Source organism: Coccinella septempunctata, chromosome 2 (assembly GCF_907165205.1).
Source record: "Coccinella septempunctata chromosome 2, icCocSept1.1, whole genome shotgun sequence".
Classification (NCBI taxonomy): Eukaryota; Metazoa; Arthropoda; class Insecta; order Coleoptera; family Coccinellidae; genus Coccinella; species Coccinella septempunctata.
In genome coordinates, this window is record NC_058190.1 from 34,935,379 (window position 1) to 34,946,950 (window position 11,572).

General features: G+C 33.9%; 1 protein-coding gene across 3 annotated transcripts in view; it reads left to right on the top strand.

Annotated features, from left to right (window-relative positions):
* Nucleotides 1–10,812, top strand: part of LOC123308130 — a 37,517-nt gene extending 26,705 nt beyond the window's left edge. For all 3 annotated transcript variants that reach the window (XM_044890678.1, XM_044890677.1, XM_044890676.1), the window contains exons 2-3: nucleotides 3,206–3,497; nucleotides 10,187–10,812. In XM_044890678.1, the coding sequence (XP_044746613.1) occupies nucleotides 3,242–3,497; nucleotides 10,187–10,572 (642 nt within the window). In that variant the 5' untranslated portion in view covers nucleotides 3,206–3,241 and the 3' untranslated portion in view covers nucleotides 10,573–10,812. The remainder of the gene's footprint in view (nucleotides 1–3,205; nucleotides 3,498–10,186) is intronic.
* The last annotated feature ends 760 nt before the right edge of the window (nucleotides 10,813–11,572 follow it).

Sequence of the window (11,572 nt, forward strand, 5' to 3'; positions counted from 1 at the left end):
CCGCTGTTATTGAAATCAGATATCCTCCTTAAGTCTTAAGCGAAATTTTTTAATATTCAGAGGGACTCGATGTTACACCTAAGCCAAAAATTGATATCACCAAATGGTCTGATAGGACTAACTGTTGGTTATACTGGTTATCCAAATATACAAATGAATATTTCAAACAATTAAAGTGATCATTGATTATTGAAAAAGAAACATAAGATTCAATGTGTTCTTCATAAATCTTTCAAAAAAGAAATGAAAAAGTGATAGAAATTCAAGTCTCATTCTGACCCTGTTTAAACGAGGTACCTACTCAATGTTAACGTCTTCAAGCATCGTGCTTATAATACACTCATTGTAGCTTTGTTCCCACTTTGTTCATTCCAGTATTCAGTGTTTTATTTCAACTGGCGTCTTTTAAGTTCAAAATTCTCTTCCGCCATCTTGATACAACCATTTCATTCTTTCACCAAAAAAAATTCATAATTGATTATCACCGTATAGACCTGCTGAATTTCATAATTTCAAGTTATTGGGACTTCGGACGTCAATGAAAAAAATGTATTAAAAATGGGGTTGCTTCTAAAAAAAACTCACATGGTGTCTTAGTCCCTCTCTGAATCAATATTTTGCGGAAAATATTAGCCAACTTTGGTTTCCAATTTTTCAAAAATTATCTAGGATCTAGGTATACAAGGTAGATGTGGTGGAAATTGTCTTGTACTATTTATACCTAAGTATATTTTTAGAATATCCACATTTAGAAGAAAAATAAAGATTTAGATGAAAATTCGATTTTTCGAAATGAAAGCTACTTTTGAAAGTTTCAACTAAGACACAAGAAAAAATGTTTGCTTTGGCAGAGGATTGATGGATGTTTCGGTCTCATTCGAACTCGTCAGAGCAACACAACTTCATAAACTCTTTATAACTCTATATAAAGAACACTTATGGTCTTTATACAATCACAGCCTTCTAAAGGAAGGTATAGACCAAGCTATAGACCAAAGATTATAGAATTACTTAACTCTATAATCTTTGCTATAGACGGTTGTGATACAATTGCCCCTGCAATCTGAGAATTTTAGCAAATGAATACATGCTGCCATCTACTCTCTGATAGATGTGAATTGATAGTAGTGAATTGAGTTGGTCTTTATTGGCGCTGACAGATGGCGCTAGTGTCTATTACTTCACAATACCATCAATTAGTTACCATGTACTACTTCTTGAAGAAATGGTAATTTAGTAATTTTTGAGTTGAATTGATTTTATTTATTCAGATTCGAATTAATGTCTCTAATGAGGATCAGTTCTTGAAATGAAGAAAAAGTATTAATTTAGACTAGGCACAGAGACAAGAAAACTTTCTCTATGACTAGGCACATACAAGATAGAAGAAAATTTCAAGAACCAACGAACCTATTAGACAAAAAATTTCTTACAGAAATTAATTTGAAAATTCAATCAACACCGATATTATGCTTCAATATTTCAATATTATTATAACAAATACTGGTTCTACTCATACATTAATTCTTCAGAACAAACCAAATTATTCTTCCTTGGTGCGAATTTCTACTCCGTTGTCCAGAAATTTATCAGGATCAACGATAAATTTTCTGTTTCAAAAAGTTTCCCTTCCAAAACTCGAATAACTCGTAACTAATGTCGATAATTTTATTTCTTAGTATTTTTGTTTGAACACACAGAACACTAATATTGGATCAGAATAAAAAATACTGCACTGATTTACGAATCACCGTGTATATTCTTTATATTTATAATGAATCGAATATACATAATCACTTTCGCACATACCAACAAAAATTATTTTTGGAATGTTAACTGTTCAAAGGCAGTCGAACGCTGTGGGAATCTCTTTCTCGAGAATTTTGCATTAATCAAATTATTGGTTTCCACAGGAAATAGCGGTCGAGGAACTACAATAACTGGTGTTTAGTATTTTTTTTCCGCAGTTACTGAGAAAAGATTCAGGATGCGGCTCTAAATTAAAGATCATCCGATCCGTAGGTGAATGAGGAGAAAGGCTCGCTACCAGGAAAAAATAATCGGTTTTGCCCAATCTGTAATGAAACGGTCTTAACTGTGTTTTGTTCCTATTCGATATGAGCCGATAATGGCTACAAGGGTGGGTCAACAACTTCGTTTCCTGGAAAAAACGGTGGCATGACTCTCCATCAAAATCGGTCAATTGCTTGTTCGACACACTTCGACAGAATAAACGTTTTATTTGCTACTTCTCTTCGTACTAAATGATCTCTTCTCTTTTAATTGTTGCATTCGGTGTCTATATATGGAACCCTCCAAATTAATTCAATTGAAATGTCAGGAACTTACCTGAATTGGAATTATCTAATTGCCAGTAATTCTTTAATCTTATTAGCCACAACTCATTTGGGGGCGTCCATGAATTACTTGATGTGTATTTTGCGATTTTTTTGACAACCTCCGTTCTTCACTCTGATGAGATTTGGTGCTAATTTGCTCGAAACCTCCTTGGGTGTATATGAAATCGTTTAATCTAGTCCGATCTATGCTGAGTACATTCGTTCGAAAAAAAAAGAACCAAACTTTTTTAATTACTTATACAGAATGTCCCAAAAGTAAATCGCCATACGCTTTTGGTGCAACCTTTCGGTCTCGACGACTTTTTAACTGACCCCATTTTTTTGGGAATGTTTGGAAGGTCATCAACTTTCGACAAAAAAACCAAGGTAGATCTAGCAACCTCTTCTAGAAGTAAATATTCGAAAAAATATTTCTATCAAGTTCTTAAAAAGGGGGAGGCCCTGTTCATGGCTATGGCCCCCATGGCCCTCCTACTGAAACCGGCCTTCCACTGAATCAAAAAGTATCTCATTTTCAAAATTTTGTCAGTTACATCTTCACTTGAGTTAAACGACGATTTGATATATCAACCAAAAATTAACTGTTTTGAGGGAAGGGCTTGGAAGTTCTCAGTGTAGTTTTATGCTTGCTTGCTTGAAAATTATGGCGATTTCTGTATCTGGGATGAAAGGGCACCGAGAATTCTGGTGATTTCTAATTTCTACATACAGAAAAATTTTCATGTTGAGTTTGATCTTTTAAAGGACTCTATGAATTTTTTAATAAATTCTCTTATTTCTCTTCATAAGCATATGACGGCAAATTTTGTGAAATCTGGTAATATAGCTATCTTTTATTTTTTCAGAATGCCAATGGATCGAATACAAATCCCCAGAAAAATATGAAGATATTCCTTCATCTTACAACACTAATCTACCTCTCCACAATGACAGCCAGTCGATCAATGGTATCCAAAGAAAGTTCCTATGAAATGATATACAATGATCCAACGAATAGAACGGCAGAAAAAATATTTTACGATGTAGCGTACAAGGCCTTAGCATCACCTGATCCAAAACTCATCAGCACCATCAGATGTAAATTGAAAGAGATAGGTGCATGGTTGGTGAAAAAGGAGAGTGAAGGCACATTTATTGGTAAATAACGAATAATAATAAGGAAATGAAACTTTGTTAACTATTTTCAACTATTAACGAAAGGTTATTGAGTATCGAACATGACTTCAAAGTTGGGGAGATGAAATTTTCAGGAACTATTATTAAAGCCATGTTGACAATTTTTCACGGTAATCTACTTATACGAAAAAATAAAGGACGAATTTTATTGATCCGAGTTTTCATCAAAAACATCGTATCATTATACAGAGTGGGTCTTTCACCGAAAGAAAAGATTCAATGAGAAAGGTTTACCAAAAATATTTTAATTAGTATTGATATATTTATCACTCCCCGATCAAAACAACTGTACTTGCTTTATAAATTGAGTAACTACGATTGTTAAATCGATTTTATTACCATTTCCTTATAACACCAATGGATATATTTCATTACCATATTAGAATGAGGAATTCCCACAGAAAACCAAAGTTCTCTAGTCAGTGTCATATAGCCTTAACAATTTGATGTTACTATACGATATATTCTAATGCTCGAAATTTAAAAAACGTTTACTACTGCAGTTACATGTTGATGCATTACGAAACCGAAATATAAGCGAATATATCCGAATCCTCCAAATGACGGGGATCCCCTGTCTTCCCGGGTTATATCTGCCGGGTAGCAGGTGTTCATTCGGCCATTCGGCGATAGTAAGGTATTGGTTACGCGTCGTTAGAGTAAATATTAAAATTGAAGGTGGATTAAAATAAGAGTGAAAAAGTGAAATTTCCAATCATAGATCGTATAGTGTCTCAATGGAGAGTCCAGCACGCTTTGTAAATTTATTCAAAGTTGGGGTTTAGGGGACTACATACAAAAATTGAGTGGTAAGTTACATTTTTGTAAATTATTTATAGCATCACCCATTTAACCCTTATTGAGTACATCAGAACATGGGCTCTTAGATTAACCTCTTTGGTTGAAATATGGAGTTATCTGGGAGAAGTTTCGAAAATGAATTTCTTAGATTTCGATAGGTACCTATGACCTTAGCTCTATGCTATCCAATGCTCAAAACTTTGTCACTCCGTAATTTTTTCGATTCGCGCTTTCAGGGCGCCATTTCGGAAAAATGATGGCCAATATATGTTTTTCAACTTTCTCTTTTGAGTTTAAGTTCACGATGATTATTTTTTATTTTATCCATTTGACCATTTGTAGCCTCAATTGACTTATAGAATCATATATAATTTTTCGTCCTGGTTTTGCATCTTCTGGCGAATAACAGATTAGATATCAACTTGAATGTAATTTTTAGAATCTGATAACTCGTTGCAGAAATATATTGGTCGTGTGAAAAGTGTTTGCAAAACGCGTAAATCCGTGAAGCACTTTTTCCAATATGGCGGATATGGCGGCAGAAGGCAAACTTTTTCGACTACATTCATTTTTCGTTTCAGATGAAGGTATCGATTATTCAAATTTCCAGTTGATGTATGATGATGATGATACCCTCAAAGAAATCTTCCCAAAAATTGGACCAAGAATGCTTTTCAAAAAAACGTTACGAAATCTGCGATTAGAAAATGAAATTCAACATTCATGTTCAAATGAAGTTAATCTAATGGCGAGTCTAATGGTAATAGTAATAATAAAGTTACTCGTGTAACTTCTTGTTTTATTTTCATTTCGTGTGTGATTCCTATTAACAGTAGGTACAAAAGTTCCTGGATAAATATTTATTTTTTATGTTATATAAATCATTACGATCTCATTTTTATTATATGTTTATGGATATTTTTTATTTTTTCATGAAGAACATGTTTTTTGTCTTTGATGGATTTTAAGTATTGGCTTTGACTTTAGGACTGATGTGTATGTAACAGTTCAAAACGAAATTATAATTATGAACAATAAAGTGCTATAATGTGATACTATTGTTTATATATATATATATATATATATTTACCCAAATACCAGACCATTTCATGTCTTAATTTCAAAATGATGCAGTTGAATCATTTTTAATCTTATATGACATTGTGAATTCAGTGCGTTACAATTTACTAATGAAATCAATACACCTGTAGGTGTAGGTAAATGAGTGTTCATGAGCATTTCAATTATATGGTTGTCTGAATCCATTTAAAAGATACCATTATTTGTAAGTTTTATTGATTTTTTCTACTGCTATAGTACAGACTTAACCAACATGTCAGAAAAAATGAACCAATTCATTGCTATTTATTTTTGTTAAGTTACACGCTCATCTGAGTGCAACATATCAAAAATGTAGTAATTAATTCGTCCATTCTTCTGGCCGGAAATATATAGCAACGTTAGCCCATTTTGTAGTGTAGTAATAAAATAATTCAATTAGTCTGGTCAAAGAGCTTGAAAAAGATAATCATATGGGTTTACTAGGGCGGCTAGATAAGTTTACTAATATAGTAAAACGGAATTGCAAACGTAGTTATAGAAGCTTACTACGACAATGAAATGAAGTAATGTAAGGGAGTTGAAGAAAGATTCAAAGTCAGTTATAAAAGTTTACTAAGGTAGTGAAATTAAGTTACAAAACCAGTTGCATAAATTACTAAGGTAGTGAGACAGTGCTACGAACGAAAGTTATACTGTAGTACTGCGGTTCTTTTACTGATATACTGGAGCAATTAAGAAGTTTACAACTGTAGACAAATAATTCAATAACGGTAATAAATCTTGAAAGACTCTTATAGTCTAATCAGTAGGATAGTTTTTGTAAGACGGTTTTATTTCTGTTATAAAGAGATATATCATACAGCCATAATGAACCAAATCGTTGTAAACCAAGACGAATTATGGGAAGTAAAAAGTTTTGTTGAGGCATATAGTATATGAATTTTCTAACTACTGTTATTATATTTTTTTTTCAGTGTTGACTCGTACAAATATTTCAACAGTAGATTCTTGAGGTCAAAAGAAACACTTTTCTTCTACACCATTTTTCCGAATCGGCTCGGGTTTAAAGATACAGGCTATTGGAAAACCATAAAAAAATGTTATTTTTAGTTCTATCTCACAAATTGTTTCATCGAATAAAATGAATTTCGGAATATAGTTTTTCATTTGTTTGATTAACCTTTCTCGACACAAGACATCAGCTTATGTCTTCCAGTTTTCTCATTATGACCATTGCGTTCCATGAAATACCAAAAAATTCAAAGAATCCAACACTTGAAGCTAAGTCGGACGCTATCTAATGAATATTTGAATGTTTTCGATTAAAATTTGGTGTACAAAAATTAAAAAGTATGTGTGAAATTTGAAAAATTGGGTACTTTGGCTGAATAACACTCTGTTTAAAATATCCACAGATGTGTAGTGTCACAGATTTATGGTGGTATTCTACTTTCATTTGAGAGCAGTGAAAGCAAATCTGCAGCTTTTCATAAGCTTACAGGAAAATTGCAATTCTGGACGTTTTTAAGCACTGTTCTGTAGCATACAGCAATCCGTAACTATTTACGATAAGTAGTTCAGAAGTAACACTGTGAATAAGATAGTAACGGAAACATTTCCATGCATGCAGAATTGCATTATTTACGAATCTGTTAATCGGACACTTACAGATCGATCGTACTCTGCAGATTCATAACTTTTACGGATGAAAAGCAGAATACAACCATTAGCTAGTTATTCTGCAGGTAATTTTGTTTTTCCAGGTGTGGCACAGCTCATTATGAAAACTTGAAATGATGATGATAACTTTTTATCAGGGCTGAATCGGAAAAAATAGTAAAGGAAAAAAGTGTTTCTTTTGACCTCAAGAATATATTGTTGAATATTTGTACTACGCAGTCAAAGACTCGCACTGTATAAGTATGCCTAAAGTTGACCACTGTCGAAATATTCAACAATATGTACATTAAGCATATTCAGCTTATAATACAATAATTTAATATCAGCAATTTACATCTACCAAATCCATTTTCATCGGTCCCATTTTTCACTGTTCGTTATTTTTTCGACAAGATTTGTGTTTTCAGAAATAAAGAAAGAAGATTACTTTCTTATTCATGGCGAATGTAATCGAGTTGTTGATAGAACACTTAAACTTTCAATTGAGAGATTTCTTAACTGACACAAACATCAAGCAATAGACTCAAATCACACCCCCTTCCATTTAACATTTCAGTGCAGTGTTTTTCAGCTTTTGAGTCGCGGGAGAATCACCCCACTAAAGAAATCAATAAAATTCGAAAGACGGATTTGTTTTTGCTACTATGTGAATGAAAATTAATTCGTTTTCCAAATTTAAGCGATTTCTTTGCTTACTCTTTATTGGTGCAATTTGTGAAAATGTCAATTCGCACAAATTCAAGGTGATAGTGAAAAACTAATGTTAGGGGCGGGATCGCGAAAAAAGTTGAAAAACACTGTTTTAGGGGTTTCTGTTATTAAGCTCACAGGATTGATACACAGCCGTCTATGGAGACATACTTAAGATGGCTGAGGTTCATATAAATTGATTGGAGCCAATTACAGTGACTTAACATATGTTACGGCTAAAGATAGGTGTGAACATAAACTTAAGATTAGCCGGCTAAACTTAGGTTTAGCTTAGGGTATTTGCTAATGTTAGTTTCTTATATCTTTAGCCGGCTAAACTTGAGTGTAACCACATCCCATCGGCTAAAAATGTAGAAGGAATGAGGGACGCAATTAAAAGAATGTAAAAAAATAGTAATACGAGTATAATCGAACTATTAATGTAATGCATTTTTTGTATGAATTTCACATATTTTAATAGCAGAAAAACATTTTGTCAAGCAGTTGAGAAATTGGAGAATGAACAACCAAGTTGTTTCAACTATGTCTCAACGAATTCTTATTGACTAATCTAAAAATGTAAACGCTTGATGACAAAATTCGAGACATGCTATTTTGAGTGTGAGGGAAAACTGTAGTGTTGATGATTATTTTTCATCTGGTTATTATTCATAATTTGAGAGGAATTGAATGAGCAAAAGGAGAGAATGAAGACAAGAATGATGCCGCGAACTTCTTCATCAAAATAACAAAGGTCAAATTTTAGAAAAATATAAGTTGAAGTACCCAATCTTGTTTGTAGTTGACCTGACTATTTGGCTGATAAGCTTTACGATGAATGCACTTGTATCCCCCGGCATGATTCATCAAGGGTGGCGACAGGCCGTATTTTGGAACCCGTATGTTCAAGGACTCGGGAAGGAATTTTTAACAAAATCAGCTAGAAAGAGTGTTTTTAACTATGTTCATGTTCATAGTTTTTTTTTGTTCCTTTTTGCGATAGCATTGGTTGGAAAGAAAATGTAACGTTAGAAACTATAGTTCCTATTTCGTAATTTTTCCATAAACCCAATTATTGAATGGTAGGGAAAATATACTTTTGTTTACAGAAAAAATTTTCTATGTCTAATATCTTATATTTCATTTGCTTGTGAGGGATATTCTGGTTTTTCACAAGACACTGACTATGTCTTCTATATCTCATTTCCTTGTGGGGTCATATTATGGTTTTTCACAAATTAGGCTCGATTTGAAGAGCATTAATCTCCTAAACAGATGAAAATAACTCGTTAAATGTTAAATTGAAAACCCATGGGCGTTATGTAATACAACCCCAATACATTCGATGCTCTTTTGCATATTTAAATTCTAAAAATTTAAACAAAAAAGTGGCCGTGTGCGTGCATCCTCTTCCATCCGACATGACACATCACCTCTCCGCGTGTCCATCGAATACATTTTTAGCCGTTCCGTTTTGGGTGATCTGCACATTAGCCGGCTAAAGATGAAATGCCCTTACGCAGATGAATATTTTATCGAACTTTAGCCGATCCTTGAATATAAACCTAAGTTTAGCCGGCTAATCTTAAGTTTATGCTCACACCTATCTTTAGCCGTAACATATATACCATATAGTATACAGGGTCGGCCATCCATAACTTTCTACCCCGAATTTTGAGCTTTGATATGGAATAACGAAAAAACGCTCAGAGAGTTCAAATTTTGTTGAAAGGGGGACAAATAAGCGTGTTCAAAGGAGTTTGATATCACTACCCCTCTAGCCGCAGCCCCTAACAGCTCTCATTTTTGAATAGGAAAAGGGGTCGAGCAGCCCCTTGTTGGAAAGGCAATTCAATTTCCCGCATGAGTGTATTTTTTTTTCATCGCTTTATTATTATACAGAGTGACTCAGTATCCCATCAATAACTTTCACACGCCGAATTTGGATCTTTGAGATGGAAAAAACGCTCGGACGGGTCAAAAAATGAATTCGAATAATGGATGGAAAAAATACACTATTGCAGGAAATTGAATTGCCTTTCCAACAAGGTGGTGCTCGACCCCTTTTCCCTATTCAAAAATAAGAGCTCTTTGGGGTTGCGGCTAGAGGGATATAGTGATATCAAAGTCCTTTGAACACCCTTATTTGTCCCCCTTTCAACAAAATTAGGCCTGTTTGAGCGTTTTTTCGTTATTCCATCCCAAAGCTCAAAATTCGGGGTGGAAAGTTATGGATGGCCCACCCTGTATAAAGTTACTGTAGTGCCAAACGTATAAAATGTTCCCCTTCGAACCAGAGCTACTTTTTTTGCATTTTTTCTGATTTTGCATGGGGACCAAGATTTTAAAGGTGCTACCTTTTTAAACTGACACAGTGTAAAATATATGGATTGTGGAATAAAGTTATTATATTGCAGGTCGTTGCTTCGGAGTGGCCAGGCAGATCAAGTTTGCAATGCCCATCATCATGGTCAAGCTTGGTGTCATAGTTACCATATTAGTATTCCTTACTATATTTTCAATGAAAACAATGGGACTTCTCCTTGTCATGTTCATGTTCGGTGCGAGCAGCGCCTTCACGAAGCTAGCACTGTGGAAAACGGAGGCGATTCATCATCAACAAAAACCGCAAAACGTCCATTTCCACATTCATCCGGGAAAACACGGCGAATACAATTTTGCACCGGCTGCCAGTCCTTGGGAACGGACTTCTTCGGAAAATAATTTCGCAGAAACGGACGCAGAATTCCAAGAGAAAATGAATTATTTGGCGAAGTATCAGAAGGGTTTGTTCGATACTTGAAGTTCCAAATGCGATATTAAGTTTTTTTAAGATAGAGAGGTGTTTGATAACATGAATGAGTTAACGGTTAGTTCAAAATGCTGTCAATGATTTTTAGATCAATGCAGCTATAATTTTGAATGGAACTAATTATTATCGGACACTTCTATGTGAGATAATAGTTTAGATAAATGTTCCAAAGCTATAGTAGGAGAGCGAAGGTTGTAAATAACGTTATTTAGAAATAAACTGAAAAAGATATTTGGTTCATTTATTTATTTCCTTTCACTTCCACAAGTAAAGTGTTCATACATATCGTACAAATTTGAAATCATAGTTTTTTTGTAGGTAAAATGCATAGATTAGACCTAAATATGGGGAGTACCAAAAGAGTATAGAAGAGGAGGTTCATTAGGGAATCATACCCTATCGATGGTTCATAAATATTATAATATTATAGCAGTTTGGTTGTACCTACTAGCTTAAGAGGGGTCTACACAGTTTTAGTGGTCAGTTCAAAAAGAGAAAATGAATATTTTACTTCAGAAACCACTAATTTATATGGGATTTTCATTATAATTCAATTCAATCAGTTTGTCACCTCGCAAAGTCAGAAATTTTTTTATTCGTCAAACGGAAAAAAATAAAAAAAAATTTTCATTGGTGATTCATTCATGTTATTAACTTTCCGAGGTACAATTATCTCTTCTATGAATTTCAACATGAAAAAATGTCTCGAAAAGTCTCGCCATTGGCTACAATTCGTATTCTGATGAAATTGAAAAAAAGACGTTTGTTAGCTGCTGCGATCTTTTCGACGAAAGTGGAAACTATTGTAATGGAAACTATTGTAATATTCGTAACTTCTACTCATCGTTCAAGTGTTGGTAGTCTTTCCCCCTTTAAGCCTTATACGGATAGCGAGAAAGTCCCGTGGTAAGTATTGGGTTATTTTTAATAGTAACTACGCATAATACTCCACCATTAAACCGGTTTTTCTGTAAGGGCTTTTCCTATGGTT